General features: G+C 38.7%; 1 protein-coding gene across 5 annotated transcripts in view; it reads left to right on the forward strand.

The window, feature by feature from the left end:
* The window catches only part of RABGEF1 (RAB guanine nucleotide exchange factor 1), an 88148-nt gene that overhangs the window by 63747 nt on the left and 5853 nt on the right, over positions 1 to 18548 (forward strand). For 4 of the 5 annotated variants that reach the window (XM_079946128.1, XM_079946130.1, XM_079946131.1 and 1 more), the window contains 4 exons: positions 4285 to 4454; positions 11609 to 11690; positions 12582 to 12714; positions 13986 to 14077. In XM_079946128.1, the coding sequence (XP_079802254.1) occupies positions 4285 to 4454; positions 11609 to 11690; positions 12582 to 12714; positions 13986 to 14077 (477 nt within the window). The remainder of the gene's footprint in view (positions 1 to 4284; positions 4455 to 11608; positions 11691 to 12581; positions 12715 to 13985; positions 14078 to 18548) is intronic. The other variant, XM_079946129.1, reaches the window with a different exon arrangement.

The raw sequence follows: 18548 nt of genomic DNA on the forward strand, positions 1-18548 counted from the left end.
GGGGTTTTTTGTTTGTTTATTTTTTCAGATTCTTGTCATTATGGTTTATTACAGGATATTGAATTTTGTTCCCTGTGCTATACATTATATCCTTGTTGTTTATTTTTATATGTGGTAGTTTGTATCTGCTAATCCCAAACTCCCACTTCATCCCTCCCTCACCCTCTACCCACTGTGGTAACCATAAGTTTGTTTTCCATGTCTGTGAGTCTGTTTCTGTTTGGTAAATAAGCTTATTTGTGTCATATTTTAGGTTCCACATATAAGTGATATCATATGGTATTTGTCGTACTCTTTCTGACTTACTTCACTTAGTATAATAATCTCTAGGTCCATACATGTTGCTGCAAATGGCATTCTTTCTTTTTTATGGCTGAATAGTATTCCATTGTGTATATACACCACTTCTTTATCCATTCATCTGCTGACATTTAGGTTGCTTCCATGTCTTGGCTATTGTACATAGTGCTCCTGTGAACATTGTGATGCATGTATCTTTTTGAATTACAATTTTGTCTGGATATATGCCCAGGAGTGGGATTGCTGGATCATATGGCAACTCTATTTTTAGTTTTTTGAGGAACCTCCATACTGTTTTCCATAGTGGCTGCACGAATTTACATTTCCACCAACAGTGTAGGAGGGTTCCCTTTTCTCCACACCCTCTCCAGCATTTGTTATTTGTAGACTTTTTAATTGAATTTTTTTTTTTTTTTTTTTTGGCCACACAGTGCTGCATGCAGGATCTTAGTTCCCTGACCAGGGACTGAACCTGTGCCCCCTGCAGTGGAAGCATGGAATCCTAACCACAGGACTGCCAGGGAATTCCTGTAGACTTTTTTTTTTTTTTTTTTGTGGTACGCGGGCCTCTCACCGTTGTGGCCTCTCCCGTTGCGGAGCACAGGCTCCAGATGTGCGGGCTCAGCGGCCGTGGCTCACGGGCCCACCTGCTTTGCGGCATGTGGGATCTTCCCAGACTGGGGCACGAACCCATGTCCCCTGTATCTGCAGGCAGACTCTCAACCACTGCACCACCAGGGAAGCCCTGTAGACTTTTTAATGATGGCCATTCTGACCGGTGTGAGGTGGTACCTCATTGTAGTTTTTATTTGCATTTCTCTAATAATTAGCAATGGTGAGCATCTTTTCATGTGCCTTTTGGCCATCTGTTTTTCTTCTTTGGAGAAATGTCTGTTTAGGTCTTTTCCCCATTTTTTGACTGGGTTGTTTGTTTTTTTGTTACTGAGTTATATGAGCTGTTTGTATATTTTGGAAATTAAGCTCTTGTCAGTTGCTTTGTTTGCAAATATTTTCTCCCAGTCTGTAGGTTGTCATTTTGTGCCTTTTGGTTTCCTCTGCTGTGCAAAATATTATGAGTTTGATTAGGTTCCATTTGTTTATTTTTGCTTTTATTTCTATTGCCTTGGGAGACTGACCCAGGAAAACGTTGGTGGGATTTATGTCAGAGAATGTTTTCCCTATGTTCTCTTCTAGGAGTTTTATGGTGTCATGTCTTACACTTAAGTCTTAAAGCCATTTTGAGTTTATTTTTGTGTATGGTGTGAGAATGTGTTCTAACTTTGTTGATTTGCGTGTGGCTGTCCAGCTTTCCCAACACCACTTGCTGAAGAGACTATCTTTTCTCCATTGTATATTCTTGCCTCCTTTGTCTTTGTTTTGGGGTGTGTGTGTGTGTGTGTGTGTGTGTGTGTTTTGTTTTGTGGCTGCATTGCTTGGCATATGGGATCTTAGTTCCCTAACCAGGGATTGAACCCATGCCCCCTGCAGTGGAAGCATGAAGTCTTAACCACTGAACCACCAGGGAAGTCCCTCTTGCCTCCTTTGTCAAAGATTAATTGACTGTAGCTGTGTGGGTTTATTTCTGGGCTCTCTGTTCTGTGCCATTGATCCATATGTCTATTTTTGTGCCAGTACCACACTGTTTTGATTACTGTAGCTTTGTAGTATTGTCTGAAGTTTCAAAGGGTTATGCCCTCAGCTTTGTTCTTTTTACTTAGTTTTGCTTTGGGAATTCTGGGTCTTCTATGGCTCCATATAAATTTTAGGATTTTTGTTTTAGTTCTGATAGGGATCACATTAACTCTGTAGATTGCTTTGGTTAGTATGGCCATTTTAACAATATTAATTCTTCCAATCCAAGAGCATGGGATATCTTTCCATTTATTTGAATTATCTTCAGTTTTCTTTATCAGTGTTTTATAGTCCTCAGCATGTAAGTCTTTTACTTCCTTGGTCAGGTTTATGCCTAAGTTTTTTTTGTGTTTTTTTTTTATGTGATTTTAAAGGGTTTTTGTTTGTTTGTTTTTACTTTTCTGATGTTTCATTGTTAGTGTAAAGAAATGCAACAGATTCCTTTATGTTAATCCTGTATCCTGCTACCATGCTGAATTTGTTTATCAGTTCTAGTAGTTTTTGTGTGGAGTCTTCAGGGTTTTCTGTGTATAGTATCATGTCGTCTCCATATAATGACAATTTTACCTCTTCCAATTTGGGTACCTTTTATTTCTTTTTCTTGTCTGATTTCTGTGACTAGGACCTCCAATAGTATGTTGAATAGAAGTGGTAAGAATGAGCATCCTTGTCTTGTTTCAGATTTTAGCAGGAAGGCTTTCAGCATTTCACCGTTGAGTATTATGTTGGTTGTGGGTTTGTCATAAATAGCTTTATTATGTTGAGATATGTTGCCTCTATAGCCATTTTGGTAAGAGTTTTTATTGTGAATAGATGTTGAATTTTATCAAATGCTTTTTCTGCATCTGTTGAGATGATCATGTGGTTTTGTCTTTTCTTTTGTTGGTGTGGTGTATCACATTGATTTGTGTACGTTGGAAAAGGGTTTTTTTGAAGTGAGAGGTGGAATCTTTAGTTTGACCTATGTAGTTAAGATATATTTTTACATGATCTGTGTGTGTTTGTCTCACTTGAATAAACCAGTCACTCTAATAGGGGTAATGCTTTTATTATCTTAAAACTTTATTGCTGCTACATCATTAAAATGTATTTCAGATACTAAAGCTCAAAAAATAAGGTTGTAAGAAGTTACTCTGAAACAGATTGACAGACATAGAAACAAACTTATGGTTACCAAAGGAGAAAGGGGGTAGGGGAGGAATAAATTAGGAGTTTGGGATTAGCAGATACAAACTGTTGTATATAAAATAAACAACAAGGTCCTACTGTATAGCACAGGGAACTATATTCAATATCCTGTAATAAACCATAATGGAAAAGAATATGAAAAAGAATATATTTGTATGTATATATAACTGAATCACTTTGCTGTACACAAGAAACTAACAGCATTGTAAATCATCTATACTTCAGTTAAAAAAAAAGAAATTGCTCTGAGAAAGCATGTAATAGGTTGATTTTAATACCTACAAAAGGTACTTTTTCTTCCTAATTATCTTTTTTTGTGTGTGTATAGAAAAGGATCATGGGTATATGAGATACTTTAATTCCTTTCAGGTATTGCATTAGAGAGCACAATTCAAACTCAGGAGGCTTAGAAGGTGATCAGAAACCAAGTGATAGTTCATGTTTTCTGAGAGCACTTACCCTATTACAACACCCTTATCTCTGTTATGTAAAGGTCTTATTTTCCTTTCAGTGTATTTATTTGAAGAGGGCAAAGAGTTGTGTGGCCAACTGATTGGACAGTGGGTTTTTTTTTTGCTTCTCTTGCCTCTGCTCTGTCATGGTCACTGTGCTACTTTGGATGCATACTTTCACTTTGAGCAGTATGACTTGAAGTTTGAATGGTGGGTAAATAATTGTTCATCTCCACATAAAAATTGTTCATCTCTTTGCCTTTTTGGCAAATCAAGTGGATTTGGGAAGCTTGTCTAGCATAAGTCATCTATAATTTTTGTGCTTCTACTGATTGTTATTTTACATGTTGACTGGTTCTGTAAATTCATGCAGTCTTTGAGAGAGTTGTTCAAGATAGCAATGCCATTTCAGTGTTAACGATTAAATATATAGATCAAAGCATGATATATTTTGGCTAAGAAGATACTGATAGAGCACCTTTATTTGAATAGGAGTATCTTTTAGATATGTAGTTTTATCTAATTGTACTTCCTACTCATAAAATAGATATAGCTTACTTTAAGGAAAATCCAAATATTTAAACATAAAATAATTTAAATTCAAGTTTAACTTTGATTTAGCATAATTTAAATAATCTTAAATTAGATACTGAAAGTAATTCCATGCATGGCTCTTCTGTGTAATGAAACTTACTATGTTTAATTTTCCCAGCAGAAATTCAGGAACCAAAAGCTCCCAGTCCTTCTATAAACCGGCAAACCAGCATTGAAACGGATAGAGTGTCTAAAGAGTTCATAGAATTTCTCAAGACCTTCCACAAGACAGGCCAAGAAATCTATAAGCAGACCAAGCTGTTTTTGGAAACAATGCATTACAAAAGGGTAGGTTGGGAACCACTTAGAAACATAGAGTTTTGGTTTTAGGAAAGGTCTTAGAGATAATGTAGTGCAACTTTGTCATTTTACAACTGAGAAAATAAAGACCCAGAAATGTTAAGTGACTTACCTGAGAAATGTCACTGAACCAAGTTAAACACGCCTCCTAGGCTAATACTTTTCCTCTGCAACTCAATGGTGTTTGGATCATCTTCGCATGGAACGTCTGGCATCAGAGCTACTTATGTTGTGTACTTTAGTAATAAGCCTTCCTAACTTGTCACCTTGTAAATAGTGTAAACTGCCAAGAGAGCCATAGTAGACCTTGAACTCTAAGTAACAGTCATTAGACCAATAGTAATCATTTTAGGTTTATTTAGTTTTGTTTTGTATTCATTTTTTTTTTTTTTTTTTTTTTTTGCGGTACGCGGGCCTCTCACTGTTGTGGCCTCTCCCGTTGCGGAGCCCAGGCTCTGGACGCGCAGGCTCAGCGGCCATGGCTCACAGGCGCAGCCGTTCCACGGCACGTGGGATCTCCCCGGACCAGGGCACGAACCCGTGTCCCCTGCATCGGCAGGCAGACTCTCAACCACTGCGCCACCAGGGAAGCCCTGTATTGATTTTTAATTTTCCTCTCCTTTCTCAGGTAGAGAAGGGAAAGCTAAAATTTAAATATTGAAAGGGACCTTAGCAACTATATAGTTACCGTCCCTTTATTTTACAGGTGGGGAAGTTGAGAGCCAGAGAGGATAAGTGACTTGTCCAAGGTCACTTGGATAACACCTTGTGTCTTCCACACATGTGTCTTTGACCTGTACTTTCTAACCCATAATTTCAACAATGAACCACTCTTGCCCACATCTTTTTCCTCTTCATTCCTATTTTCTCTAGTCCTAGTGTATGCCCAGTGGTGAGCAACCTTTTTACCACATATGGGTCAAGTCTAGAAAATTAAGTATTTTCAGAATTGCATTAAATTTTTTTCAACCATTTTATCTTTATCAGGAAACATTTAATATCTCTACCGAGATTTTTTTTTTTTAATTTCCTCATTCCCAGAAGGTATCTCTTTTGGCTGAAATTTCATTCAGCACCTACATAATCCACACACATTGCAGTATTGCAATGTAACGCTTGACTTTTCAACTAATGTTGTTTGCTAAGACTCTTCAGAAGCTGAAGGGTTTATTTATTTATTTATTTATTTTGTGGTATGCGGGCCTCTCACTGTTGTGGCCTCTCCTGTTGCGGAGCCCAGGCTCCGGACGCGCAGGCTCAGCGGCCATGGCTCACGGGCCTAGCCGCTCCGCGGCATGTGGGATTTTCCCGGACCGGGGCACAAACCCGTGTCCCCTGCATCGGCAGGCGGACTCTCAACCACTGCGCCACCAGGGAAGCCCAAGGGTTTATTTTTTTACCCTTTTTTCTTTTTGATTAATCTCATTAGCTGCTTAATAGTCCCTTGTAGTCCCTTTTCACATTCTTTAAGAGATATTTCTATTACACACAAGACAGGCAGTGACATCATTAGCACAGAATTCATTTATGTTGAACATACAGTTGTCATCAGCTACTTTTTTCTTCTTTGAAGTTACCACAGCAAGAATTTAAATTTTATTGAGAAAATGAGAAGGTGGGGGAGGGAGTGGGGTGCTAAGAAGAAGCTAAAGAAGAATTTACAAGGTTTAGTTTTTTAAACTTATTATTGTTACATATTTAGTTTACATAACTAGAATTTAAGAATCTCACTGTGAGAACCAAGCTTCAAATAGGTTTAAGAGTGGCCATGGACTCAGGGATGTATATGGTCACCAGTGAAATGAAGAATGTCTAGATTTCTTTGACATTTGGACGAAAAACTGTATGTGCCCAGGGTAATTTTAAAACATTATGTAGACCCAGTTAGATGTTCACCTTTCCCATCATAACTTGAAAACCATATTTTCTAACTTAATAAGCTCCCTGACTTGGTAAAAAATTTTTTTTCCACAAATTTATTCATATGAAAATATTTTCAAAACACACAGACCACAGTTAAATCAAAGTAAATAAGACTCCTAGAGAAACTCTTTTGCTGCCCAAACCGTTTAAATACTGTCCTTGCTAATTGTTGATAAATCCCTCACATACATTTTCCCCTGTTCTGAAAGTGTAGCTTGCCCCATTTTTAAAAGTATAACCTTTGTAACCCTCTGCTGCCTCAAAATTTAGACCCTTTAATTTATTGGATATTGCATTAAAGCTTTTTAATAAATGAACTTTCTGGGTTTTTCAATGCTGTTTTTAAAACATGATTTCTTTATTAGTAGTAGTTCAAATATGCTCTTTTTCCTTGCGAAGGAAGCAGTCAAGCACAATGTTAAGACCTTTTGCTGATTTCAGTGTTCTTTTCCCAGCCATTCATTCTGTAAAAGTCTGGTATTGATTATATTATATACTTAAAGTTTTTCTGATACTAATTCTCCTGAAAAACTGTTTTCTAAACCTGAAAGAGGAGAAAGAAAATATAATAATTTAAAATATGGCTATATCTTCTCTTCCCCAAAATAAGTAAAAAGTTAGGTGTTCTCCTATATTTTAAAATAGATTTATAATTCTAAACCATATGTGTGTGTAAAGAGTAGTTTCCCCTGCTATGTAATTACTGTTAGGAGAGCAGAAGCATGTATCCTACATGACCTCAAGGTATATTCCCTGATAAGGTGGATTATCTTAAAATCTGAGGACTGCATGCTTGTCGTACTTTAAATGTTAATGTTTAATTTTAAGTTTTATTTAGGAGGAGTAAAGCCCTAATGTGTTTAGTTTCGTAAAAAAAATTATTGAAGGCAGCAGAAAGTAGCAATACAAAAAAAAAAATGAACATTAAAGTTAAAACCTAAATAGATCAAACAGTTAACTGTAGTACAAAAGAAAATTAATCCAGAAAACAGATCATGGAGATCCAGTTTCTAAAGATGAAATACACAGAAAACATAATTAAGGAAGTAGTCAAAGATTTTCAAAATGGGGGTGGAAGAAAAGATTTCAGCCATACAGTTAAGAAAGAATACAGAGAGCCTCTCGGAATATTCAAAGGAATATACCCACTTGTCAAACTTTTACACTACAAAGAAAAAGTTTTTTAGGAAAAAAAATAAAATGGCTTTACACAGACATTATAGAAAAGATGATCCCAGGCATTGGCTAGAGAATACTTAAAGAAAGTATTAGAGAATACTTAAAGAAAAGGGTTCATTTACACTGCTAGACTGTGTTTTTTCTTAGAAAACTATGAAAAAACCTTTAAAAGAATTTACCAGCACAAACCTACAATCATATCACTTAGCTCCTTTGGCAAGAACTTTGAAGGATCTGAGATGTACTCTCCTTGCAAGTTAAAAGTTAGCCTGCCATAGTTTCATGGATACTGGCAGAAGACGCAAGCCTCCTGGGTCAGAAAAAAAAGAGGCCAGTTTATTACAGCACTAGCAGTAACCAGAGTATATCAGTGTTTGTACCAATTCCCTACGTATCAATTCCCACAGGGCAGTGCAAAGAAGACCAGGTACCGAGTAATGCCTGCACATGCAGTAAGTTATAATAGAGAAGAGGGTCTTTTATAGGGCCATGAGCTTGCCTGACCTTTGCCCCAGAGAGAAACATTATTATACTAGACAGTAAACAATCTACCCTTTTCACTTAAGGGAGGCTCTACCTCTGTCTTCCAGTCCTGTCTGCTATACAGCTATCCTTGAAAAGGGTGCAGAACAAAGGCAGTCAGTGTCTCTCCTCACAAGATGTGTAGAAATAGGAGAGGTCTATGTAGAATTGTCTCCCCACATCTTTACAATATTATAAAGGGTGGAACAGTAGTAAATGGCCACTTTCATTCTTTCTTGCATTCAACTAGTGTTGAGCACTATGCCTGGCTCTGTTGTAGGCACCAAGGGTGCAGTAGTGAACAGTGCCCTCATGGAGCTGACATTTTAGTGGAGAAGATAGACAATAAACTAATTTATAATATATAACAGTGGTAAGTCCTCCAAATAATCTAAAGCAGGAAAAGAGGACAGAGTGGCAAGGGAGTTCACATTACGAATTAAACACTGGACTGAAGTGTAAATCTGTGCAAGAGAAATAGAGATATACAAAGGAGTTTTCTGAATTGTAACAAAATTAATGATTGTGTGGAACTGGTGTAGGAATAGGTGATCCATTGCCACCTGTGAAACAAGCCATTTAGGCCTTTAAAAGGAGGTCACGGTTTCTGGTTAGAAGTAAGTACTAGTAATAATCACAAGAATGAAGTGTGTTCTTAGTGTTACGATTTGGTGCAAATGAAAGGTAGCCATGTGTAAGCTACCTAAGTAGATAATCCATTGCAGAAAGTACTGAATTATTCAGTCTTCCTGTTTAACCTGATTGCCCTCTGAGAATTTTAATATTTTTTATATTATTGTCTTGTACAGTGGCTGGCAAGTCTATTAACCATGTAGTAAATGTTTTTAGAATGAATAGAAATATCATTTTCCAGAAATTGGGGAAAAATAATCTTACCGGAAAATCCGAGGGAAAACAGAATACTAATAGAGGTATAAGTTTAGCAACATGGTGCGATAAATCCACAAAATTTAGTTATAGTACAAGATGCCAGAGATAAAAAGCTAAAGAACCTAACACATTTTTTAAAAAATAGCAATTTTTAAAGACAATAGCAATAAAAAGATTAAATATTAAATAATAACTTAATCTAATATAGAAAGTTAGAGGCTCATTCAAAGAATTAAAAGACTTTCTCGATTTTATCTTGGATTTAGCTGAGGGAGTATAATATCCTGGATCTAGCTGAGGAAAACAAAAAGATAAACTTACTTTGACTTTGCAGGTCAATATGAACACTTAAAATATTAAATTACAATGTTACATTGTTTATTCTAGAAAAAGAAGGAAGCAAGGGTTTGTGAGGGAAGGTTTCTAAATGTAGCAGACTTCAAAATATACTAAAATGAACGTTACCACAACTACATATGATTTTCATATATATATATATTCAATATGTAGAGAGAAAGAGAGCAGTGAAATAAACTAGGGATTCCAGAAATAAATTCAGTTTCTCAGGAGCAAATTGTATGAGAATTGGAAAACAAAGGGGAACAGGATCGCTTTTTACTAATTGCCGCTGAAAAAGGGAAGTTTGTATGCAGATTATTTAAGGTCTGTTTTTCATACTTTGAACCTTACATGCCAGCCAAATAAAAGAGCTAAGCAGGAAAAAACTTAGAAGAAAGCAGATTAAGATTTGTTTCACCTACAGAGAGGAGCTAAATTCAGCTGTTGAAGAATTGTTCTTAATGACCAGAGAAAGGTTTAACGGTATTAGAAAACATTCAGGCAGTAACAAGTGAGCAGTCAAGGTGGTCACAGAGCGCTCTGAGTACTGTGAGGCCTGCCAAGTTATTTTGACCGAGAGAATGGAGGGCACCTTCTTAGAGGAGGCAAGATGTGGACTGAGCCTTAAAGGAGGTACTGTGGAACTTCCTTGGGCAGCTGTTGGAGGATTGGAGAGGAGTAAAAGTCATCTGGACTGGGCTTCCCTGGTGGCGCAGTGGTTGAGAGTCCGCCTGCTGATACAGGGGACACAGGTTCTTGCCCTGGTCCAGGAAGATCCCACGTGCCACGGAGCGGCTAGGCCCGTGAACCATGGCTGCTGAGCCTGCGCGTCTGGAGCCTGTGCTCCGCAACGGGAGAGGACACAACAGTCAGAGGCCCGCGTACCGAAAAAAAAAAAAAAAGTCATCTGGACAGAGAATAATTTCACAGTGTTAGAGAGGCGGGAAAACTAAATGCAGATTCTCAACAGTAGGTAACCTGGCAGGGTAAGTGGGGACCAGATCATAAGATAAGATGGTCAGTTGAGAAGAGAAAGATCAAATGTGGGGAGAGCAGCTGAACTCCAGGTGAAAGATAATGAGGACCCAAACCAGGGAAGGTTCAACGGGAGAGACATTGTAAAGGCAGATAGGCAAGGTTTGGTCACTGTCCCTCACCCCAAGGCATCTTTTCTAAGGTAGCCAAAGCATCAGGGTCTGCGTGCTTCATCGGGGCTTTATTGGCCCGTGTCATTGGCCTGTGCAGAGGTGGTCTGTGAGAAGCAGTCCTGTGGAATTTGTCTTGGGCCGTATTCATGCCCATCTGTGATGAAATCTATGAGAACCCTTGCAGAAATTCCTGATTTTGGTGTCAGAATTTCACCTGAAGAATTAGTTTGCTTTTACATTTTGGACACTCAGTTATGTGACTCTTTTCATCTTAGTGATGATTGCTAGAAAGTTTAGTTAGAGACAAATTTATGGGCTGACTTTTTGCTAACTTCTGTATCTTCAAGGAATACATTTTTGTGTTATCTTTCCTGGCTCTACTTTCTGTTTCTGTTTCTGTCCGTGTTTTGTTTTGTTTATCATTTTCTAGGTTATTGTGCTGAACTGTGTTTATCTTTTATATAGACTTCAGATATTTTTTGGAAGAAAGTATATGTGAATATATATATTTGTGTTACACCTATAAAATCAGTAAAACCAAATAAAAATGATAAAGCCCAGTGTTAGAGGGGGCTGTGGAGAAACAAGCACACCTACATGGTTAGTGACTGTACTTGGAGTTTCTGAAGGTTATATATCTAGCAATGGATGTTTAGAGCTGTAAAGTTGTCCAGACTTACTAAGCTGTTAATGCCGCTTTTGAAAATGAATCACAAAGAAATAACCTAAAAGAACCAGTCTTCGCATAGTTGTTAATAGCTGCAATATATAATTAGCAAAAAAAGGGAAAGAACCCAAGTACACAGTGGTAGAAGTGGTTAAATAAATCGGTTAATATAGTGGAATATTATAAAGCCATCAGATGGTTAAGTAGATTAGATAAATCAAAATGTACATAAACGTGCAAATTATCAAAGTATGCATTGTACCCATATAAAAATGTGTATATACAGCAAAAAGAAGTGAGAGGTCATGGAATGTTGTAAATAATGTTAATGGACAGGCTTTTCTCCCCTGCAGCATTAATTTAATTTGTAAGTACTTTTGAGATTAGTTCAAGGAGTGGGTTTCGTAAAATTTAGAGCTTTCCTCGTGATCTTTCTTCAGCTACTAAGCAGACTCTTCGTCCCTTTGTTTCAGGATTTAAGCATTGAGGAACAGTCAGAGTGTACTCAGGATTTTTACCAGAATGTGGCTGAGAGAATGCAGACTCGTGGAAAAGGTAATACCTTGTTAGCCTGCCTTTGAGGGATTGCTGGTATTTGCTAGGGCCTACTGCTGAGTCTCTTAGCAGTTTCCCTCTTTCTCAAAAGGCTTGGTTGGTTTGCCTGCTCTGTTCTGTAAATTACTCCACTGACATTCAGGTAGCTGGTGTTATACTTAACAGTGTCTTTGAATACCACCATGTATATCATTCCAAGATAATTAAGCAATTGGATAATTTCTTGAGCAATGTTTAATAATTTCATTAGGGATAGGGACAGACTAAAACCCCTTGGGAGGCTTCTAAATGAAACCCCCATCTTGGAATTGCCATCTTGGTGAGTCGTTGTTCATGGCCCTGTGTTCCTCATGTGAGTTGGGGCAGGAAAGAAATTGAGAACCACTGGCCGTGCTGTAGGTTTTTAGGGATTCTTCTTGAATTTGACTTGCATTGATGTAGATTTTAGGGTGTACTTAGCGTACATGTATATCTGAGAAATCTGCCCTATATGTATACCTCAGAGCAACCCCTAAGGTTTCATAGGAAACCTCAGAAAAATGAAAGGGTGAGTCTTGCCAGCATTCATCAGTCTTGGGAATTTCATGTGCTTTTCTAATGTAGCAGTAGGGAATGACCCATGCTGAGGTCTTCCCACTTGGCAGGGTGTACAACTGTTAGGTCCTGCCATACAGCTTAAGTTAGAAGTAGGGGTTCTATAAAAGGCAGCCCCAAAAGTTGAGGTAATTTTTTAAAGGGTATTTTTTAATGTGACATCTTATACTTTTGTTTCTGAGTATATTTAATGTATTTCTGGTAAATTAGTTTTCTGCTACATTGAAAGTACTGTGAAAACATACTTTTAATTTTAAATGTTCATCCTTCATTCAAATATCCATTTGGATATTTCAGTGCCTCCAGAAAGAGTTGAGAAGATAATGGATCAGATTGAAAAGTACATCATGACTCGTCTCTATAAATATGTGTTCTGTCCAGAAACTACTGATGATGAGAAGAAAGATCTCGCTATTCAAAAAAGGATCAGGTAGCTGATTGTTCTGCTTTTTCTTGTTGTTATTTATTTACTACCTCCTGTTGGAAGAACACATTGCAGGAAAACAGGACACTTGAGTTTCAAACCTTCAGAGCAAGTAACAGCTTAGGTACCTGCCATCCTTAGCGTATAAACTCCTTTGTGGTGTCAGAAAGAAAAGGAATGTGGTAAATTGACAGGATGAAAAGGCTTAAGTCACCATCTTGCTTATTCATTTGAATCCAGGCAGCTTTAGATAAGAACCGTGTTTGATATGTGAGACTGTTTAAATCCCCAAAATCTCCAAGGAACAGGAGGAAATTTCATTGTTTTCTCATTTCACTGCACTAACTATCTTGTCAGGCAGGAAGCTGTGAGTATCCATATCAGGGCAGTGTGTGTCGTTTTTCCTCATTCCTACCACGGGTGCTTGTGATATGATTCAGCCATTCCTCCAGTCGCATCTTTCCGCTACCACTGGGTTGCTAACACTTCGCAAAGCACCCACTCTTCCATGGCCAGAAGAGTGAGCCCCAGTGCTCTGCATTCCAATGGCAGCAAAACACTGAGGAAAGAGGCCGTCTACATGTGGGAACAGGGCCAAGCCCGAGCATGATGAGGTGCTTCTGGAGGAGAGAGACCTAGGAATCGCAAATGGGGTTCCCAGACAGCGGGGCTGGTAATTGGTAGCTTTGTACTTGATGATGTCTCACCAGAAGTGAGGAGCTGATCTTGGGAAGATGGAAGACAGAGCCAAAAGTAACTAGGTGGGCTTTGGACTGAGGTGCAGGGTGAGAGTGTTAGTCAAGCAAGTGGTGAGGGTCAGCAGCAGAATCTCTGGAGCAGAGGTAGCATGTGACCAGGAATGTCAGTGATTCAGGCAGAGGTGACACATGCTTGTTGACCTCTTACTCAGGCTCTGGTGTGCCTCAGAAGTCGAGGGCAGAGCCAAAAAGGCAACAGTAAGGCCAGGGAGCAGCAGAGGCTTCTCAGATCCTCATTCAAGTATCAAGTGCTTTTCAATCATAGTATAATCTCATTTCAGCTAGTAAAATTGTCTTCTGCTTTCTTGTGATAAGTGCAGAAGAGAAGCCTTGTTTTAGGATTCCAGTTACTTCAGCACATCAGCTGAGCTCCTAGTATGTGCGTGTGCCTAGGATTGCCTGATTAGTCAGTGGTGCCCCATCCCCATTCCCTTAACTGAGGAAATGGCAAGGTAATTGCTTACAGTCCATCCTTGGGACTTTTTTTCACTGTCTCTCTCTCTTTCTCTCTCTCGGTAGAGCCCTGCACTGGGTTACACCTCAGATGCTTTGTGTCCCTGTTAATGAAGAAATTCCAGAAGTGTCTGATATGGTGGTGAAAGCAATTACAGGTCAGTGAGACTGAGAGCTTTTATATTTGGATGCTTTTCCCTTGAAGTTAGCATTTGGCTTTATAAATCTATACTTATTTCAGTGAGTAAAAAGACAGTCTTCCTAAAGTACTTTTAAAATGCAAACTGCCAAAGCTGTGTTGGAATGTGGTAAAAGTGATTTAAGAGTGTTAGTTTTATGAATTTGAAGCATGCAGATTGGCAGGTAAACCACTTTCCCCCTTCATTTTCCATGACTTATTTCTTGAGCATTGAACTAAAGCCAAATACAGCTAGGGTAAATTTCTTAAAACTCAGTTGCATTTATATATTCAAAATAATTTTGAGAAGTGGAATTGGTGAGGTAGGGTCATGCCCAAGCTAGAATTATATATTAAAATGATGCCTCTAGGGACTTCACCGGTGGCTCAGTGGTTAAGACTCTGCCCTCCCAGGTTCGATCCCTGGTCGGGGATCTAGATGCCACATGCATGCTGCAGCTAAGAGTTCGCATGCCACAACTAAGGAGCCCGCAAGCCACCACTAAGGAGCCCATGTGCCGCAACTAAGGAGCCAGTGAGCCGCAACTAAGACCCAGCACAACTAAATTAAAAAAATATATATATATGTGTGTGTGTGTGTGTGTGTGTGTATTTTTTAAGAAATCTAAGAAATCTTTGTCTATGACAAGATCATAAAGCTTAAAAAAAATGATGCCTCTAATTAGTTGTTCATCAGAGATGTGCTTTGAATTACTTTTCTGGTTTGTTCAAGAAGTAAATGAAGTGCCCTAAATCGATGTGGCTCTGACATTCTGGACAGGTCCAGGCATCTAATAAGGTTTCTGTTTCTTATTCATAGGAATAATCCAGCAGAAGTGCAACACAAAAGTTTAAAAAAAACCCAGAAAAACAAAAATAAACGCTCCTAATGGAGAAGACATCCAACTTGCCCAACTTCTTAATTAAGGAGAAGAGTTGGAAAGACTTGATGCTTTAGAGATTGTTAATGAAATTCTGCTGGGAAGGAGAGTGGGCCAGCTGATGTTAGCCATGCTGGAGGCGCGCCATTAAGTAGGCTCCGCTGGTTTTCAGAACCAGAGACTCAAGTTACAGGAAGAAATGGGGGGGGTGGTTTGCTTAAGATACTCTCAGGGTTGGAAGGGAGGTGAGGCTGTCACAGAAACTTAGCTTCAAGGCCCCTCTAGGGACTGAATTATCTCCCGGTTAACATGATTCTTCCACTTTCTCAGGTTCTGCTTCTCTTTGTACGGCTTTGCATTTCAGCTCTCATTAAGAAATGAATTATTTTCTGTATTTCCCTTTGTAGAGTTTAATTGGCCTCACTAAATACTGTCCACTTTGTTGTTCAGAGCTTTTCTTCTAGGCTACTCATGGGTCCCATGAATGACTACTTTGGGTCAAGACCCACCTCCAACCCCATCTTTTGCTCAGGGAACATCTGTAAGAGATCGAAGATGAAGCCTGAAACTTGTACTTAAGTTTTCCCAAAAAAATGGTTCTGAAGAACCTAGGGGAAGTACAGGAATAAAGACGCAGACGTAGAGAATGGACTTGAGGACATGGGGAGGGGGAAGGGTAAGCTGAGACGAAGTGAGAGAGTGGCATGGACATATATACACTACCAAACGGAAAATAGATAGCTAGTGGGAAGCAGCCGCATAGCACAGGGAGATGAGCTCCGTGCTTTGTGACCCCTCTAGGTGGTCACAAAGCTTGGAGGGTGGGAGGGAGATAGGGAGGGGGGGAGGGAGACGCAAGAGGAAGGAGATATGGGGATATATGTACACGTATAGCTGATTCACTTTGTTATACAGCTGAAACTAACACACCATTGTAAAACAACTATACTCCAATAAAGATGTTAAAAAAGAATTTGAGAGGTGGAACTTTTCTCTTGAGGCATCTAAGATGGTGTTTCAAGAGATCTTTTGATAGTAAAAATACAGCCACAAAATTTTAAAAGCCTTCTTACTCTCTCATCTTAGCCCCCTCTTCTTGCCAATCCAAGTGCAGACACATTCTGTCTCTGAGGACCAAAGTTTATATGATCACTTTCTTCCTACTCTAAACTTGTCAGCCTTAGAAAGGACAGTCTGTAACAACGGTCTTAAATATGGAGATAATCAGTGAAATTTCTCCAAATTGTCCTGTGTGCTACTAATGAGGACTGTCAGTTTTGTTTATAAATACACTGAGCTGAGGCCTTTGCCATTTCTGTTGACCTCTGTCTTCTAGTGAGTGGAACCCCCGGATGCTACTAAATATCCTGCAATGCACAGGACAGTCCACTACAACAGAATTATCCAGTCCAGATGTCAGTAGTGCCCAGGTTGACTGACCTAGAAGTATAGCCTACTTTGTTTTCAAAACCCCATTAAAGATAAGCCTGGACATCTGCTAAGATAGAGTACCCACACTCAACCCTATCTTTCATACTAATTAAAAGCCCTGAACAGAAGGTGCAAAGCAGTATCTGAGGACTCTGAAAAGTAAATAATAGCAGGTAGATTGGGAAGGGAAGGTCATTACTAGAGGAACAACTAATACAGTGGTGAGTTTCCTGTTTTGTTTACTTTTCTTTCCATGTCTCCTAGTTTAGACTTTAGCGCAGTGCAAATCATGGAACTGCTCATTGGGGTGGGCGATCCAGAAACTAAAAGAAACTTCTCTCAGACTAAAGGATACTTAGGAAGGGTGGTGTTCACAACAAGATGAAGAGTGTGGGAGAAATCCCTTGGGTTTTCCCCTTTATTCTCCTTCCTTTTCCTTCTGTTCTCTTCCTTTTTACACTACTGGCCCTGCTCCTTGGCAGTGGCAGCTACACATGCATCCAGATAAAAAGTACAGATAGGCCTCGGAGATATTGCGGGTTCGGTTCCCGACCACTGCAATAAAGCAAATATCGCAATAAAGTGAGTCACACGAATTTTTTGGTTTCCCAGTTATGTTTACACTAGACTGTAGTTTATTCAGTGTGCAATAGCATTATGTCTTAAAAAACAATATACATACCTTAATTAAAAAATACTTTATTGCTAAAAATGCCAAAGCAGTTACTATGATAACATCAAAGATCACAGATCATGATAGCAAATATAATAGTAATGAAAAGGTTTGAAATATGCAAGAATTACCAAAATGTGACACAGAGACATGAAATGAGCAAATGCTGTTGGAAAAATGGTGCTGAGAGACTTGCTTGACGCAGGTTGCCACAAACCTTCAATCTTTAAAAAGCACAATATCTGTGAAGCGCAATAACATGATGTATGCGTGTAATTCACATTTCATTCATTTTAAAACTTAAAGAATAAAGATTAATGAGAAAATGGTTAAATGTTTGAAATAGAGAATGAAAACCAACAGTAAAAGGCAGAAGGCTAAATAGGATGAAAATGGTATAAAAAATATACATTTCCCCAGATCTTTTTGGTAATAAGTTCTATTTAAATAGAAAAAGAAATAGACTGAGACATAGTAACAATAATTACAACCCAGAATTAAAAGATTAAAGGAACTAAACAATAAAACAAAAATTATATCATTCATACAATAGACAGGTAAGTGGGGGAATGGAAATATTAATAAGTTACAATCAGGCCTCTGCACTGTCCAGCGTTCCTGTTCCACACACATTAGTCTTCCATGGCTGGTGGTCCTGTGAGGGTTTCCCCAGGTAGCTGACCTCAGGGATGAGAGCTAAGAGCAGAAAGAACTTTTTGGCATGTACCACCATCCCATGTAAATCTGGAACTTATATTCCTGCTAATGGCAAGAAATTGGTGTCAAATTAAGCTGCCTCAGCTCTTTTCTTTCATGATGTTCTAGACTGCAACCGATGTGTCCATCTTCAAAGGCACACACCTGCCCTCCTCTTGTGTTGTTCTGACAGTGCTGAGTTTGCACTTGATTATTCCTCATTGCCCCCTAGTCTTTGTGACAAAGAATGAACTTATAAGAGCCCACCAGATGGACTTAGTGGTAGTTAAGGGCAGTGAAATATTTCTGTGAGAAATAAAATATTGTTTATGAGGTTAAATGTATACCCATGCTCATCCTCTCTGCTAACCAGCAGGTTATAAGTATCATAAAGGTGTTGTAGATATTCGCTGCTAGTGGAGATTTACATGCCACGAGGACTGGCCACCATGGACCTCCATGTGATGGATTTCAGCCGCTTGCACTTTGATATCCAGTACAGAGATGCCTTGTATCAATATAGTAGCCACATTTCTAAAAAGCATTATGCAAATGAGGCCTTCTAAACTGAGTTATACAATGTATTAAGAGGAAAAAAAACAGTAAAGAGACTCTACTTATTTCTCTGTGGAGCTCATAAACACTTGTACCATCATGATTAAAAGAATGGGCTTTAGAGTCAGATAGATTTGACTTCAGATCCCCCCTATGTCCCTTTTTATTGTATGATCTGGGGCGAATCACTGAACCTTTCTGAACCTCAGTTCCCT

The sequence above is a fragment of the Stenella coeruleoalba genome (genome assembly GCF_951394435.1).
Source record: "Stenella coeruleoalba genome assembly, chromosome: 15".
NCBI lineage: Eukaryota > Metazoa > Chordata > Mammalia > Artiodactyla > Delphinidae > Stenella > Stenella coeruleoalba.